Here is an 18,717-nt window from a genome sequence, read left to right as displayed (position 1 = left end):
CAATCCATAAAGCCACTGACCATCATTTATCTAAAGAAGAATTGAAGTAATCAAGTAAAATAAGAATTTGTCTGCACGGTATGTTCCATAGGGACATAATTCAGCCGATGTATCAACTGGATTGATCAATTCGACAGAAGAAGTCCGACGTTAACTCAGCGGCTCAGATTGTCTCAAGAAAGATTTTCGTATCAGACCAACTGATTGTGCTAACCCACACGAAACCTCTTTCCCGAGGGGGAGGGTCTGTCGAATGAAACCGTACATGAAAATAAAATGAACCTAGATAAAGAAAATCAGTTTAAAAAGAATAGTCACTTGAACAAACATCAGAAGCATCAATCAAAAATCAAAGATATTCGTACAACAACACAGACAAACAATACAGATAACAGAGTAAACTCAGAAACACAAGAAATAAGAAGTATACAGAAACAATATTATCCAGATGAAGTCGATAACAAGGAGACCAGTCTTACCCGTAACCTAGGATTATTTAAAGATGTGGACGGAATCCTTCGATGCGACGGTCGTCTGACACACTCCGATTTATCGTATGATGCAAAGCACCCAATTCTTCTGCCCAAAGATTGCGATTACACTACAAATGTTATAAGGAAAGCACATGAGAACAACTATCATGTTGGTATACCTCACACCCTTGATATAATCAGACAACGCTTTTGGATTCCACAAGGAAGAGCACAAGTACAAAAATATATCCGTAAATGCCAGCAATGTGTGAAACATGGCGGAGGACCCTACTCCTTACCAGAAACTCCTGCTTTACCACCTGAAAGAGTAAAGTATGAGACAGCATATACATATGTAGGTGTAGATTACTTTGGACCAATGTATGTTAAAGAAGAAACTCAACAAAAACGATGGATTTGCTTATTCACTTGCTTAGTCGTTCGTGCTATACATTTGGAGCTAGTAAAAGACATGACAGCAGAAGAATGTTTACTAGCATTTAGAAGATTCATGGCTACCAGAGGTGTTCCTACTCTGATTGTAACAGACAACGCACTTCAATTCAAACTACTATCTGAACTAATGACAACTAAAAAGTTTAACAGAGGAAAATATACAATGGAAATTCATCCCTCAGCTGGCCCCATGGCATGGGGGCGTATACGAAAGATTAGTGGGTGTTACCAAGCACTGTCTTAAACGAACACTACAGAAACATCTATTGAACGATACCCAACTACTAACCGTTCTTAAAGAAGTGGAAAGTGTCGTCAACACAAGACCATTAACCTACGTAGGTACTGGTTTGGAACATGTATTGAAACCAGCAGACTTCTTGACACCGGGAAAATGTCTAGGACTATAGATGTCAATGAAGGAAACACCCGTTAACGCCACTACAACCAAACAACAACTCATAGAAGGTTGGAGACGTGGTGAGACTATCATGAGAGAATACAAGGACATGTTCATGAATCAGTATCTGCTTAGCTTAAGAGAACGTTACAAAAATTCAACCAAACAACCCAGAGTTAAAACTCACAATGAACCATGTGTTGGGGACATTGTACAAATGAAAGGTGATACTAAGAACAGAGAGAACTGGAAAGTAGGGAAGATCGTTGAATTAATTAAAGGAGCTGATGGATTATGTAGAGTCGCTCGAGTGAAGATCGACAATGGTACATTTACGAGATCCTTATTACACTTATACCCTTTGGAAGTAGAAGATGTTCCAACACCTAACAATTTGTCTAATCATCAATTAGAGGAAGAACCTACAACAAGGATAAAAGAAATGAAAATAGAAGAAAGTACAGATTCTTCAGTGATACAAAGAGAGTTTTATCCCGATGTACAACTAGAAATGGAGCTTGACACAGTTGACAGCATGGACGTGGACACGGCACATAGCAATGAGATGACAGAGGAGAACCTCAACGTTCCAAATACAGACAAAGATATGATAGAGTCAAACATAGAGCATAAATGTGATAATATAAACTTAGAAGCTGATATGGCTGATGAAAACTATGAGTCAGAAGTAAACCAGTCTGACAATGAAAGGCAAATGAGGGCTGCGGCGGTCCAGGCTAGGGAAAAATCCGAGAGTGGACCCGCCATCTGATGACCACACTTACTGCATCGTTATAGCTCGCTCGGCGGGTGTGTCGCGGACTCCCGCGATGTGTACATATTTCAACAGGCAACACATATGACAGCTTCAAATTAGTCTATGGTAAGCTAACGTTTCCTTTTCCTTTTTGATTGCGCCATCTTTGTGTGTCAAAGTTAGTTTGGGAACGTGCGATATAAAAGTTATAAATAAAGTGCCTCGTGAAAGCCACATGCATCTTCCCTTCGGCTCTCCAAAAGCTAAGTATAGTTTGAGTATAAAAGAAATAAAAGAGGACATGGTTGTCCCATTCACATATTTATTTTCTTCATCATGATCTCCATTTAGAACGAGAGATCTGTCTTATTTGAGTTTGAGCTGCTTATCTTTATTTGAGACCAATGCGCTTAATAATCACTATAATTAATATGCCTTAAAAGTTAACCTGAGGTGAAGATGATGTGCATGAGTTTGGCGAGAGAGGAGAATATCGTTTGCCCTTAACCTGTTTGTCTCACTTGCGTACTTGTCGAGAGGCTGCGTATAATAAGAAAGAAGATTTAACCTTTTATATAGAGGCTATGTTTGCCTGGCTGCGGCCGAAGTGAAAGAGGATTTATCCTTTTATATAGAGGCTATGTTTGCCTGGCTACGGCCGAAGTGAAAGAGGATTTATCCTTTTATATAGAGGCTATGTTTGCCTGGCTACGGCCGAAGTGAAAGAGGATTTATCCTTTTATATAGAGGCTATGTTTGCCTGGCTACGGCCGAAGTGAAAGAGGATTTATCCTTTTATATAGAGGCTATGTTTGCCTGGCTGCGGCCGAAGTGAAAGAGGATTTGATCCTTGATATAGAGGCTGAGTTGCCTTGACCATGGTCAGTGACGAAATAGAGGGATTACCCTTAGAGTATGAGGCTGTGTAGCCTTCTTACGGATATTGAACGAATGCGTAACGTTGTGTTGCAACCTGTGCAATTACTTATGTGTTGACATACAAATATGATCATATTATGCGTTATAACCAATCTTAATAAATCCAATATATGGATATATCATACCATGTTTACAAGTCATATTATTATTATTATTTTAAACCCAGATCGGTTCATGCTATGAGCCAGTAACTATGCTAATATAATTCTACAACATAAATACATTCACATATATCATAATTCTCATATAGATAAGGAATAATAAGGACCAAGTCCTCAGGATAGTTTCCCAATTGATTGAGATAGTAAAACAATAACAATCATAATACTTCAATATATTCTTGGTATTACTATGATAACAATTGTTCATGTTATAAATACATAGGTTGTGTACCTTAGTGACCCATGGTCATAAAACTATTTTCTATACAGGTGGTGGCATATAATCCGGTGGAAGCTATCAGCCGTGCTGAGAGCTTATGGGCGAGAGAGCCACCGAGGTCATATCTTCAGCTCAAGGTATGAATCATTTCCTTCTCAGTGTAACCAACCTCTTATCTCAACAATGTTAGCGAAGCAGATGATGATGATTTGTTATATTACTAAAATGATGTACATGTCAGGTCAAAGGTAGAATTGTACCTCATTATCTAGGACTGAAATTGTTCTCCCAAACTCACAAGCAAATGAGAGCTCAGGCAAGAAACGTTTTGTATCAGAGTCGATACATGTGTGTTAAAAAACTCGCAAGTTCAGGATTCTATTCTCGAACCACTCGCTTCGCTCGTGGTTCAACTATAGAATCCTTTCACTTTCTCGTTTTTATTCCACACTCGGCATTAAAATACAACTTTGCCCCCTTGTATAACAAATAACTATTATTGAGGTGCTATCACAATCATCATCCTCCTTGCGTTATCCCGGCATCAGCATTCGCCACGGCTCATGGGATCATGGGGTCCGCTTTGGCAACTAATCCCAAGATTTGGCGTAGGCACTAGTTTTATAAAAGCGACTGCCATCTGACCTTCCCATCCGAACGGTAACTAGGCCTTATTGGAATTGAAGTCGACATCATAATCAGATATGAAATTTAATCTATGGCCACGTTTCTGGTCCATCAGCAGATCAGCTCCATGATACCATAATATTGCATCGTCACATGATTTACACAATTATGTGTGCAAAATTTCAGCTCAATCGTTTAAAAATATCTGCTTTAAAAGTCGCATGATTTAACCCGAATATACTAACATTGCAAGTTAAATAAAAGCTTGCAAAATCGCCTAACTTGCGCATTTCTTACCATTACTTGTAGAAATAATACTTTATAACTAAAGAAATATAAATAGGTAAGTTAGAAAAACTGCTATAATATTATAATTTGTTGCAAAACAAATTCACCACAGTACTGGTACCGGTACCATTGTCTATAAGGGCTACGGCTAAGCGTAAAGGCGCGCCATTATTTAAAACGACCAATGGCAGTACCGGGCGCTCCCGCCTCACCCCGCAAGGATTGGTGATTTGCGTCTCGAACAATATCGCTTGCATTAGGCTTCTAGTGGGGTGTTCTGTGATTGATATTTACTGAGATATTAGGGTTCTAAACTTCTAAAATTAGTAAATGGCACTAGCACTTTAATAAAATTAACGCGTGTCTCGCAAACGGTCTAGGATACAAAATGACGACTTTTATATAGGTATAGGTTAGGTTCGTTAGGTATCTTCAAACGGCCGAAGGCTCCTATTCTGTGCAGTTTCTGTAATAAGCGGGGCTCCGTCGATATCGCTTTCTGTCTCTGGCGCCTTAGTAATGCTACGGGAAAATTTTGCAACTTTGCACCACTCTAACTCCTAAATTAGTAGGTTTTAAAAAAAAACTTTAATTTATAAAAGATGCTTATTTTAATGCATTCTTTCAAATAAGAACAAAACACTATGCTAGAAAGAGTGCAGAGGAAGTTCTGTAGGCACATTTACAAACGACTGTACGGATATTACCCATATATGTATCCATCTCTATTCGTAACAGGAATGGTTGGTCTTCAAACTCTAGAAACCAGACGGAAACTGCTGCATATTATGCATTACCGCCAACTGTTTCACCATAGAGTAGATGACGCATCCGTGCTTGAGAGAATGGGGCTGCAAGTGCCAAGAGCGAATGTGGTGGTTGGCATGCCGGGCGCGGTGCCGGCGCGGCGGCGGCGGCGCCTGTTCGCGGCGGCCGGCGCACCGCTCGAGCTCGAGCTGCTCTTAACCGCATCATGTTGGAGACAGACGATATTGACATATTTGCTGATAGTGTTGGTGTGTTTTACAGAAAACTCTTAAGGTTCATAGACTCTACACTCCTTAGGTGATTAATGTAATAACCATAGTTTAACTTTTAAGTGTGTTTGCTTTTATTTATGTCAATTTAACATGTACATAATTATATTACCACATAAGTGCTTTGGTGAAATACTGTTAACTTTTGTGTATTTTTAATAAATAAATAAATAAATAAAAAAACGTGAAAAAAGTCCCAGAATCGGGCCCCTTTTGCTATACTCTGACCGCCCCTGTCTATCTATACTACTGTAATGTTTGACGTTATCACGTTAAACTACCGTCCGTAAACCGACTTTACAGACAACCAATTTTTTAGTGTTATATTCAAACTAGGGTTTCGATATATTTCAAAGAATTGGAAAATAATTATAATGTAATTATTTTGATGCCAATAAATCAAAGATTTGTATAATTAAAAAATATGTTCAAATGGGTATTAGTAGATTTGGTAGTAACTTTGAAAATTGACTGGTATCCCCAATGTATGACAGTGATGACGTCACTGAATAATGTTGACATTGTCAGTAAGTGCGAGAGGGACACCTGCCCAAACAATGACCTCTCATGTGGACACACTTTTTGACCTAACTACTCATTCTGGTTTAACTATAATTCTGTGGTCATGTGTTTTTTTTTTCTTACGGAGTTTTTTTTTATTCACGATCGTGCAAGACCACTTTAGATAATTCTAACGTTTTAAAGAATAGCTCAAACCGATATAACCTGCTAACGCTGCTAACTACTGTCACTGTCATACTGCTTGTCAAACTTGTTTATGTCATAAATGTCATTGTATTGTGTTCGGTGTGTTCCTGTCATGTCCTCACTCATCAATATTCCTATTCCATTTCTGTAAAATTCTATTTCTCACAATTCCATTCCAGTTTATTACTTGTATTGTGCCCCTTTCTTAAACATGAATAAATAAACAAGTCACTACTTTATTCACTGAAATGGACCTTACAGAATCGATACAGACATTATGTCAGACTTAAATCTTCTTGATCTGCCTTTTGATATTTTATCTAAAATCTTCAAATTTTTAGCATTATCAGATCTTAGCAATGTTATGCTAACATGTAAAACTTTGAAGACCTTCATTGCAGAGGATAATACAATCTGGAGATCTTTCACTAACTTATTTGTTCACAACAGTGTTGACAACAGGTATAGAATTCAATAATAACAAGTAATGGTAATACACTTTCATTGCGGCAATCTAATACCGTGGCACTGCATGTGTTAAATAATGTTGTTTTTTTTATTGGCAGGTCCCAGCTACTCTCTTCTTATAAATTATGTAGCGTTTCGCGAAATTGGTGTAATGGAATTTACAAACAGGCATGTAATATTTTTTATTGCCATTAGCAGTAATTTCCATGGTATTGATATAATTTAAGTTATATTACAATATGGTATGATTTTCAGAAAACTCTTCATCATAATACAAAATACATGCCCTGGGTGAAGTTTCATAATTCTGAAGCTGTGCTAACAGCACTTGGATCCAAACTATGTTGTTATCCCACCGACCAGCAAGGTTTAAAGAATGTTGGGTATATATGGAGTGTGGAAGTACCAAAAGTTGAACGAAATGACATCAGAACAAATGATATATCAAGATTTATGATAAAAAATGGCATACTTCTATGTGGAAATAGGTAACCTTGGTCAAAGAAATATTTTTGGTTTTTATTTAAATTTTCATTCTGTATATTTTTTTAATTCCTTTTTAGAGATGGATGTGCCATTGTTTACAAATATAAGGGCACAAGGCAAAGGCCATGCTTGGTCCACCATATCCAAGACTGCCATGATGGGGGCCAGTCTGAAGTTTCTGCAGTAGAACTCATTCATACAGGAGATAAGACCATTGCAGTGACTGCTTCTTGCACCAGTCCTAACCTTTGTTACTGGTACATTAATGAAATGGAGCATGATATGAATGTACCTGAAAAGTTGAAGTTTCACAAAAGTAAGTTTTGATATTTATTTGTAAAATCCAACCAAATTTCTAGTTTGAGCTATTTGGGTATAGTTAATATAATAATATGTTTTTTTTAGATGCAGATATAATTAAAGTAGCTCACAATGATATTGAAGGTTTGAGATGCCTTTCTGTAAATACATCACAAACTAAATTAGCTATTGGCCCAGATGGAAACAGTAAGCCTCTTTTAGTTGATGTCACAATGTAGGTAATTTTATGATTTATATTTTTAAAATATAAGAATAAGTCATTCAATTTTGCCCAGAAATTGTTACAAACTTTCAATATTCATATTATAACATTTTACAATGAAATCATATTCCCAGGTCGAAATTTATCTCCAGCACCAATGTGTCCCCTGATGTAAGGCAAGCCGTGCGTGACATGCAATGGCATGATGAGAATACAATTGCTTATGTCACACATGCTGGGAAACTACAACTCATTGATACTAGAACTTTTGAAGTAGTAAGTACAAAATAAAGTTTTTCCAATAATCCCACTCGGAAACTCGGATACTGTCATCTTGAAACATTTAAATACTAGTAAAAATTAAACTTGTAAATTTCCAGGTATATGATTCAAGGGACCCTTTCCTAGTGACTCTGTACTGTGTGAAGACTGATGGCGATCGTGCGATCCTAGCAGGTGCCGCAGAACACTCAAGATGCGTGTTGTATGATCGAAGAAACGCTAAATGTCATGTTCAGGTATAAACTATTTTTGTAAGAATTCTTGACCGTTTCAATAATAGACGGTCAAGCAAATCTTGACACTAAAAGAAGGCGCTAAATTCAAATTTTCTATTAAATGGGACGATGAACCTTCGAAACCCTACGTTTTTCAAATTTACCTCCTATTTATGTGGTGTGAAGGTTCACAATTTTTAATTCGTTCTTCCATAAGTCGGAGCGAACGTCACTCTCATATGAACGTTCACGGCCCAGTAATGTGTTATGGCGCAGATTATTAATAAGTTACTAACGTAACAGATCCTTCACTTGACCGCAAAACGACAAATGCCTAGGCTTTATTTAACTAATACTAATAAGTTACTACGTAAAACTCAGAAGAATAGTACGTACGTGCCACGCGACTACACAGGCGGGCGCGTGGCGCCCCTCGGCCACTTGTTCATTCGAATGAACGGCTAGCGTGTAGGTACTTAACGCGCGACCGCGAGCGAGTGACGTAGGCCTGGCGGGTCTATATTAATTCGCATAACTGAATACTCCTAATATGAATTGGCATACCGTTTATTACGCATAACGTTTAATACGCATATCATTATTTCGCATAACAGATTTCGTATAATGCTAATGCGCATAATGTAAATTGTTATAACGATGAATTGGTATAAGTATAATAAGCATAACTTTGTTTCGTAGAATGTTTAAATTGCATACAAGAAAATTATATTTTCACCACACTAACGGGTAACGGCTTACTTTTCTGTTCGAAAACAGATAGCAAAATTGCATTTTATCCACAAGAGTGCAAAGTAATTTCATACAAATTTTAACTTGATGTCTTAAGCTAGCTGATAGAATTTTACCTATAAATGATGATTTTGAATCATAAATATTGAAGAAATCGATGGATTTGATTTAGTTTGATGTTATAAATAGTCAGTATTTTGTTCGTGTTGGGGTGGTGAAAAATTTGGTTTTCAAATTCGGTGGCAATGTTTAACGTGAAGTACGAAGGTTAATGTGCCTTGAAACCCTCGCAACGCTCAAGATTCCACTTTCGCTACGCTCGCGGTTCAATATTGGAATCTTCTGCTTGCTCGGGTATCAGTATTGGCACGTGCGATCTGCGAAAATCTGAACGATGAAATAATATTATTTAAATACTATCCATTTTCAATTTCTTTAGTAAGGTACAGCGGGGCAAATCTAGACTAAAAGGCAATTGTAACTAATCAATTTTTTCCACTGAACACGCTTACTGCATAACTGGTAGACACTCTATTTTCTGAAAAACACTTATGAAAAACGAAAAAACTTAATAAGTATGTATAAATAAAATAAAGACTCCTTAACTCAAATAATCTTTTTAATTTAAGATTAGCAGATAAGTTCATAAATGCATGTATGTTTCTTAAAAATAAACAGTTTTTTTTAATAATGCAAACATTGTAAAACATGGAAGAAATTGAACAGTTACATTTGCCCCCCACTCGAGATTTGCCCCGCTGTACCTTACTTACCCCTATTTTTTTCATGCTTTATAAGTGAGACAGTATGAAATTAAACACTCAAAATCGAGCGCTCGAAATTGGAAAATCAGCCCCTGATTGATCCAATCGCTTGCTCCATACAGTTAGTAAGGTGGATGTACCACTGCTCGACAGGTTAAGGGAAAATATTTATGTGTTTCGTGATATTACGATAATTTACCCATCTATACAAAACATATCCATCTTTTTTGGGAGATGTGACCTTTAACTTTGTTAAATGCAATTAGTTTCATACAGTGATAATATAAAAAAATCTTAAAATTAAATAAAACGTAAGTCAATACGCTTGTCCGAATAACTGACAGGTGCTTTTGCTGGCAGTCCTAATAGATGACATCTAAGTATGATTCAGGAAAAACAGTAAAAAACAAGTGTTTTGGGTTAAAATTTACTACAAAATTAAATAATTTAATAAAAAAAAACGTATTCTGTTGATAACATTTACTTTTTACGTGTTACATATATGTAATAAAATAGAATAAGTCGGCTCCGCATTTTGAGCAAAATAAATTATGTAATGAACTAAAATAGGGATTCCCCCAAAATAAAAATTGTATTCCACAGGTTCTGCAATACTTTGCCGGCTCCACTTCTTCGTCGTTTAAATCCACCTCTGTATCTGGAAGCATCACGAAGAACAGATCCAGGAAAATGTTTTGTGAAAAATGACATGTCAAGCACTACCCAAAGAAATTATACAGATTTCACTACATTTAACGAGAAAACATATCAATAAAACCGTAAAAGATATACAAAAAACTGTCTATGTGCATGTAATTTGTTTTTTTCAGTAAAGTTAATGTGACTTACAGAAAAATATGCTGATAATATGAAACTGTAAACGATTCGTTTTGGCTACTTTAATCGTGATATCATGAAAAAACGGCTCGACAAACATTGGGACTTGGAAAATAACGTAACAGTCCCAATAAATGCCAGCCGTGTCGAGTTTTAGACTTGCGACGGTTTTCAGTCCTAATAAATGACACGCTTGTTTATCACAGTAACAATGAACGAAATCGACATTTAATTACTTAAATATCTTCCCGCACATTCTAGCACCAACACAATTATAGAATATGTTCACAACTTACCGTGAAAGTATTTTAAATAAGTCAGCAAATACGAGCAAAGCTTAACCAAATCGCTAACAAAATTGAGAGATTGATTGCTCATGACAATGTCATCACATATATTATTCATTAATTGAAAAAAGTTTCTATATTTTATAATATGGCGTATGAAATGTGAAGGCTACAAACATTTCTCATCTAATAAATCTAATTGCGATGAATGTAACGGTAATCTTATCTTATTAATCGCTATTTAAACCATGGGTGACGAGTACTAGTACCGCGTCGAGCACTAGTACATCCACCTTAAGTATGGCAATTCATTTTAGGATAATTAAAGTTATACGAAATAATAGTATGCAAATTTCAATTATGCAGATTCATTGTTATGCGAAATAAGAATTATGCATTTTTAATATTATGCTTATTCAATGTTATGAACAATTATGTTATGCCAAATCTGTTATGCGAATTAATGATAGGCGAAATAGAGGGCACCCAGGCCTGGCACAGTGTGTGAAATTGCCTTAGTTGCGGACATCTCTAGTTTATTTTCTATTATGACGTGTTTTATTGTAATAAAGCCTAGTACGAAACTCCCGTTGCAATATTTGACTTAATTTCGTAATTATAATTTTTTTTCTGAAAGGTCAATGACCTTTGTAAAACCTATTTCTATTGAAATCTTCTAAAATATAAAACACTACCGCTTCAAATGAAATACATAATGATTGTCAGTTTAAAATAGTTACGTTATTAAAGTTTCAGCACTCTGACGGCTTGAAAAAAAAGAATAAAAATAAAATTTAAATTTTCAAGAAAGTTGAAATAAATAATAAACTATAAAAGGGTCGCACGTATTTTTACTCGCAAAATTAATTAAATATATGTACCTAAAAACTGTGAAAATTCTATTAATATATCTTGCAGGAACTCGGAGAAATCGCGTTTCTAAGTTTTTCTCTGATTTCTATGGAAATAGGGTTGTCACAAAAAAATAATTAAACTTGAGTCCATTATTTCTCGATATACCGATTGAGTATTTAATTCATTGTTTATGAGGATATATGTTATGATTTCGTCTTTTGACTTAATTAAATGTCATCGGTATTAATGTTCGGTGCATTGTACCAAATGAAATGTACATTATCTGAAGTTACTTTTAGGATGTGAACTACTTTGTTAGGTATAGGCAAACGTGTTCTTTATTGTTTCGTGAACTGGTGGAAGACAGATAAGGGTCAAGCGATTCTAAGGCTCTGTGCAACAAATCTAAAATAACTTGGGTATAAAGCGTTTAGTACAGTAAGGTTGCACAGAACATGTCGTTCGTCACTATCAAGATTAGGGTTGCCAACCGTACTATATAATATAGTATTGTACTATATTTTGGCCGAGCGTACTATATTCTATATGACAAAAATATAGTACGCAAAAGTACTATATTTTTGGGGTCCTTGCCAGTGGCGAATTTACACTAGAGTCGAACCGCCAGGGGCGGCGTTTTTATAATGAAAAAAATTTCGCGCTCGCTACGCTGTCATTTCTATTTGGCCTCCATTTGCCATTTCATTACTTCGTTCTAACATGAAATTATTACAGTTACAAATATATAAAGCCACCGTTGCTTGCAAACATTTGTATTTTTTCCACGATATATTAAATAACGGCATTTCTTAAGGGGATTCTCTACTCCGATGAGCTTCGATTTGAATCCATTGGTTTTATGAATATTATAATAGTATCTAAAGGCTATCATATTAACAGCATCGTCTTTAAGCAAACTAGTATCCCATAATTACTTCACAGCTCATTGATTCTGTGATATTTAGCATCAAAGTTGAACTATTCTAGGACCAAAACTGGTTATTAGTTTCAAATTAAAATCGCTCTTGCATAAAAATGCAATTGGTAGAATTATTGTAAAGCAGGTTATTAAAATCCATATAGACTTTTGGCATACTTGTCATTTTTCAAATGTTTCACTTACTCGAACAACTCTTGGACAAATTAATAACGTTTCGCAACGAAACATTAGGCAAGTTACAAATAATTTAATAATTTCTAATAATTTCTGCATCGGGTTCGGACCTGGCACGTCTTAAAGCTCTAGAGCGACCGGAATCTGGGGCGTGGCTACACGCCCTGCCTTCGCCTCAGCTTGGAACGCTCTTAGACAATGACTCTTTGAGAATCTCGACGGCTCTCAGGTTGGGGGCGAGGGTGTGCGAGGTTCATCGGTGCCGTTGTGGAATATTGGTGGGGGAAGATGGGCACCACGGCCTTAGTTGTCAGAGGTGTGCCGGCCGATTCCCGAGGCATCACTCTATTAATGAGATCGTGCGCCGAGCCTTAGTGTCGGCTAATGTTCCGTGCGTCTTGGAACCGCCAGGGTTGAGTCGCACCGATGGTAAAAGGCCTGACGGGCTGACCTTGGTCCCGTGGCAGAGAGGGCGCTGCCTTATATGGGATGCAACTTGTGTCAGCACTTACGCTGCATCCCATTTGAGGCAGACTATAGGTTGTGCTGGCTCGGCAGCGGAGTCCGCGGCAAAGGCTAAGCACGCAAAGTACTCCGCGTTGGAGTCGGCTTACGACTTTGTACCGGTGGCGATTGAGACGGCGGGGCCTTGGGGCTCAGAGGTTCGCTCCTTTTTCAAAGAGTTAGGGCGTCGTTTGCGGGAGAGGGGCTGCGATCCTCGTTCTGGGTCGTATCTGGTCCAACAGGTCTTCATTGCCGTCCAGCGGGGTAATGCAGCGGGAGTAATGGGGACTTTTGAGCCGGGTACGATCCAGGGAGGAATATTTTAGTTTTAGTGTAGGACCTACCTTATTTATTTTGTATAGATTTAATTTATGTTACATTTTATATCATTGACACCAATAATATTATGTATTTGACTCAATTAATTTCTAACATCATCCACAACTAGTTGTATATTCCGCCAAGTAAAACATTCGACAACATGCAAATTTAATTTAAAAAAAAAGGCCAAACGACTCGGTTATCGATTATCTGTACTGTACTATATTTTATAGATGGAATTTTCTAAAATACTATATTTTCCTAAAAAAAAGTTGGCAACCCTAATCAAGATTGAGCTTTATCTACTAGAACTAAATTTCTAATTTTGTGGGCGATTTCTTTTGATCCATATTATTTGATCGTTTGTTGGAGTTGTCACTAGGGTGTGCAAACCGGTTAACCGGTTAACCGAAAAACTGGTTAACCGAGACTTTTTGGCCTCTGTTAAAGTGTCCTCGGTTTTTATAGTCTCTAACCGGTTAATAATCGAAACATTATTTATTTCTCAAAATTTGGAAAATTAGGCATTAAAAGGTTCAAATAAGGTTAATGTTTTGTAATAATAAAGATTTATTCATTAACTTTTCATTGACAACATTATTATCTGTAATGATTTTATTTTAAAAATTAGTCCCGAGTCTACTCAATTATACATTTTATACAATACAGTAGAGTCCGGTTAGTATTACGACTCCGCATAGACCTAACGTCCAACCTCTTACAACGACATAAGCACAGGTATTTATTTGGTTTTCGTATGTGATAGTATGAAAGTACATCCGTTTATTACGACTCCGATTTTAACGACCAGCCGCTTTTTACGACACATTTTACACAGAATCCGTCCGTCAAGTCCGGTTGCAACGACGAGCGACAACGTTTTTAGTTTTACTAGTAAATTGAGGAAACAAAGCTACTTCCACCCGAGCACGGCCCCCTGTCTTGCCTACAACAAGTAGCAAGATTACATTGTGGCCATGTAACTTTTTGAAGTATTTCTTTTAAAATTTTAACAATTTGTTCGCCTCGGGTCTAATCTTATAAGCTAAATAGAACCCAATTTGTATTTTTCGATTGCGTACAAACTAGCTTTACTTACAAATGATGAGCAAGCACGCATACTAAAAAGGACTTTTCTAACTAAACAAGTCACAATAAACAACAACAACAACATACAATCACGCCTGTATCCCATAAAGGGGTAGGCAGAACACATGAAACTACTAAAGCTTCAGTGCCACTCTTGGCAAATAAGGGGTTGAAATAAAACGAAACTGTGACATTGCAGTGACAGGTTGCCAGCCTCTCGCCTACGCCACAATTTAACCCATATCCCACAATAAAATAAAATAAGGTATAAATACAGTCACAATAAAATAAGGTATAAATACTATGATAATAATACCCTGTAATGTAAATAAACCTATTGATTGAAATTTTTTAGTAATAGAGATGTAGATATTACTTTTAATTAAAAGAAATGAAATTCGTTTTGTACGACATCCGGTTAGTACGACGTAATATCAGCGGTCCCTTGAGCGTCGTTGTAACCGGAGTCTACCGTATATTTTAAACTATATTTTTTAAAAGAAACGTAAAATGGAGATCTTGGTTTTCTTACATCAATTGCTTGTATTACTAGGGGCTCTGGGAGCTGTAGACCTTCGCGACATGCCTAGAAAACGCAAAACTGACGAATCACATTCAAACCACACAAGCCTTTTTTAGCAATTTCCTCATTTACCAAATTTGCAAAAACTGGAATTAACTGGATAAAAATGATCTTCATCGTGCAAGCAATACCTGCTACGATATCATCAACATCTGAATTCTTAAAGGTAATGGTAATTATTGCGTAGTACGGCCATTTACTAAAAATCCTCAAAACCGGTTAATAACCTGTTAACCGGTTTTGAAGGAAAAGTCTCGGTTATTAACCGGTTTTTTAAGTTAACCGGTTTTTGCATACCCTAGTTGTCACTCGCTGACTGAGGGTTGGTGCCCCTAGCATTAAGTTCTCTGGTCGGGGCTGAGAAGCACATCCAAAATACAAACATTTGTTTTGTAAGTTCCCGTAAAAGTAAAAGGTTCCAGATATTTGGAGGTGTAAAGCAATTAGAAGCACTTAATGTAGGTGTCAAATTCAATCGCATCAAGGCTTTTAGGCTAACTGTTACAGAATACATAACTCAGCAGACGAAGAATCCCTAGCAGGACGGGTCAATGTCTATCTGCTGAGGCAAAGAAGTGCCATTGCCATGGACCTTTAACGGCTCCATGATAACCTCCCCGCTTCTCCAGATATTATGTACGGTCGTGTTCCCAATTTCACACAATAACTAACATCGAAGAATCGAAGATTGATTTTATTGAAACTCTAATAGATGATATCTAGAAAGGAGCTTAGTTGCACTCTGGTCTACAGTTCGACGACCTATTTTGACAAATCACTATGCGCAAATGTTGTCGCACTTTAGCCAGTGCTGTTTTTATCGTTGTTATAATTGTTAACAAATAAAGCCCATGTTACACTATAATATCACATTTAATTTTTCGGAAGTGACAACCCTAACCTAAAATTTCAAAAAATCATATCTCCTTATTCCTGCGTTTGTTGCGCTTGTATTTTTTTGTGATAATAATCATAATTGTGCTTAACTTTTGTGTATAAAAAAAACGCGACCGTGAAGAGAATCGCCAGAAAAAAAAGATTTTCCATATCATAGAAATTCATTATTTGACGACTAAATGAGTGTATATCTTTATGTTTATATAGATAAATTGGTTCTTTTAAACATAAAAAGAATGGAATTTATTGAAATATTAATTACATTAACATATTACACAATAAAAATTACACGTCAAAAAAAAAACTAAACCTAACTTAACCTAGATATATTAAGTAACACATAAAGTACACAAAGCAAAACACCAATCTATTCTTAACTAATCTATTCTTAACTTACTTAACTAACTATCAGTCAAAAATCCCCCCCCCCCCCGCGTCATCCCCGGTGCAAAGGTGCCCAACATGCTCGCAGCATTGCCACGCTGAATCGCGATGGACAACCTCTGCACCAGGAATGACCCGAAGCGGAGATCTAGGCCCCTATCCCTCAAACGGTTCCCAACCTCTTTAAAAAACTCAATTGCCTCTGCACACCAACAGCCTGTCGTTTCCACCGCCAGAGGCACAAACAAGTAACCCTCCAACCCCGCATACTTCTCTCGCTTCCTCAGAGCCGCCACCTCAGCAGCAGCCCCAGCTGTCCTTACGGTACGGCCAATATGCGACGCAGCAAAAGTGCTTACGCACGTAGCGTCCCAAACTATGTTTAGTATACCAGATAACATTAATTGATTAATCTGCTTTGAACTAGTATAAAAAGCGTTTCTATGGTTTCCCAGGACTTTTCTCGATTTTTTTGATATCTTAAAAACTATGGTATTTAGAACCATGGAAGTTTCAAAATAAGATTTTTTTGGTCATTGTTCATCCAAAAACCACATAAAATAGGCATGGCCGCAACTAAGGCAATTTCACACACTGTGGCTGGTTATGATGGGCGCCCACGGGCAACTTTGTCGCCGCAACTATTCTGTCTGTCACAACTATATAGGCTAGTATAAAAGTCTGCACACATAGCGACGCGACTTTTCATACATTGTATGCGAAAAGACAAAATAGTTGAGGAGACAAAGTTGAAGTTGCCTGTGGGCGCTTTTACACGCCTCAGCAGTCACACCAATGTTGTATTTGCAATTTTTGCAAGGTTCTCAAACACATTCGAATTGGATGTTATGTCCAGAGGTCAGAGGTCCATTATGTTGACGAGCAAAATATGACCTTAAAGAAAATCACGTTTTTGTGGGTACCTACACTTTCCAACAAATATTTAATATAATTTATACCTTATACCATTAAAATAAAGTCTACTATTGCTTGTAATATAAAATAGTCATTCAATAGGTGTTCAAAAATTTCTTAAATAAAGATACTTTTTCTACATCTTTTTTCAGATGTACTTCACTTCTAAGAGACCCTCGCCTGTATACAGTTTGGACTTCGACTCAACTAGGCTTATAGCAGCAACGGACCTCAACCTTGTCAGTTTAAACTTCAATATATGGGCTGATAAAAGGAGACAACGAGATTATTCTTCTTTCGATTTTAAGATTGCTTAATAAAACTGAATTGGGTTTATAAAAAAAAATCGAATAGGGTATTCAATAAATTAATAAAATTATTTTATCTATACCTCGTTTTTTTTCGAATTAGAAATTTGGTAAACTAAGAAGCAGTCGTCGTCAACCTATCTTCTTAGGACAATAGATGTACCTAAAGAATTTAACCAGAACAATAACATAACAGGTCAATATTAGTTATTTTTAATTGCACCCGTAGGTATATCAACCACATCATCTCATTATTTGCTAAGCAAAATTGGAGTGATTATTTATTCGAGAAACTAACATTCATTTATAAAGCAAGCCTCCTCATTTGAATTTTGTGTCTTCTATCGCCTATGCATCTATATAGTATTAGGGTGAATCAACTTTTTCTTGCTTTTTGCAAGAATTACCTTACTTATTATTAGGTCTACTTTTGTGATTTTTAACCTTACCATCGTGAATAAAGATCCTTATTTCACGTATACCAATTACGGAAAAATTTAAAAACGATTCATTTTTAATTAATAGTACATTGTGCAACAAGGGGAGGAAGTTGAATATTACTAACGAGAGTAAGTTAAATCGCGACGGCTTGCCGGAGCGATTTAAAGACTCGAGTTAGTAATATTCATACTCCCCGAGTTACACACAATATTTTTCATCACATTTGAGAGAAAAATACAGAGGAAACAGTCATAAGGCAAAACCTTCAACCGGCGGCGTAGCGACTTGCGATCAGTAGTGTATCTTGATCTAAATTAGATTATTCATATTAAATCCATTGTTTTTGGTAACAAACACTTTTTGAACGAAAACAAACACGAAAATACTGCATATAAATTAAATGCAACGTTCATAAAAGCATATAAATCATAATAATTGAACTAAAATTGTACTTAATTTTATGTTGTACTCTCCGTTGCTAGGCAACGGTGGGTGCCTCGCGCACGCCCGCGGTCAAGCGCGAGTAGAGAGTAATTGTCAGATTGTAAATTATAACAATTTATCTGAGTCAAATTTTACGAAATAAATGCAAAACACACTGAAATAATTGTAAAACATAAATAAAATG

General features: G+C 36.6%; 1 protein-coding gene across 1 annotated transcript; it reads left to right on the top strand.

The window, feature by feature from the left end:
• The first annotated feature begins 6,166 nt into the window (after positions 1-6,166).
• On the top strand, positions 6,167-17,730 carry LOC125226774 (F-box/WD repeat-containing protein 4). The gene is made up of 8 exons (XM_048130852.1): positions 6,167-6,528; positions 6,633-6,702; positions 6,790-7,022; positions 7,098-7,336; positions 7,426-7,555; positions 7,678-7,819; positions 7,924-8,061; positions 17,493-17,730. The coding sequence occupies exons 1-8, from the start codon at positions 6,344-6,346 to the stop codon at positions 17,655-17,657; spliced, it is 1,302 nt and encodes a 433-aa protein (XP_047986809.1). The 5' UTR covers positions 6,167-6,343; the 3' UTR covers positions 17,658-17,730.
• Positions 17,731-18,717: the final 987 nt, after the last annotated feature.

This window comes from Leguminivora glycinivorella, chromosome 1 (assembly GCF_023078275.1).
Source record: "Leguminivora glycinivorella isolate SPB_JAAS2020 chromosome 1, LegGlyc_1.1, whole genome shotgun sequence".
NCBI lineage: Eukaryota > Metazoa > Arthropoda > Insecta > Lepidoptera > Tortricidae > Leguminivora > Leguminivora glycinivorella.
The sequence above is the reverse complement of the archived record's forward strand: the minus strand, read 5'-3'. Positions and strand labels throughout refer to the sequence as shown.

What these genes read in the sequence shown, in the direction of transcription:
- LOC125226774 (XM_048130852.1), top strand. Translation starts at nt 6,344, where the DNA reads ATGTCAGACTTAAATCTTCTTGATCTGCCTTTTGATATTTTATCTAAA. An exon ending in GTAATGGAATTTACAAACAG is followed by an intron (nt 6,703 to 6,789) that starts GCATGTAATATT and finishes TATGATTTTCAG; the next exon opens with AAAACTCTTCATCATAATAC. An exon ending in ATACTTCTATGTGGAAATAG is followed by an intron (nt 7,023 to 7,097) that starts GTAACCTTGGTC and finishes ATTCCTTTTTAG; the next exon opens with AGATGGATGTGCCATTGTTT.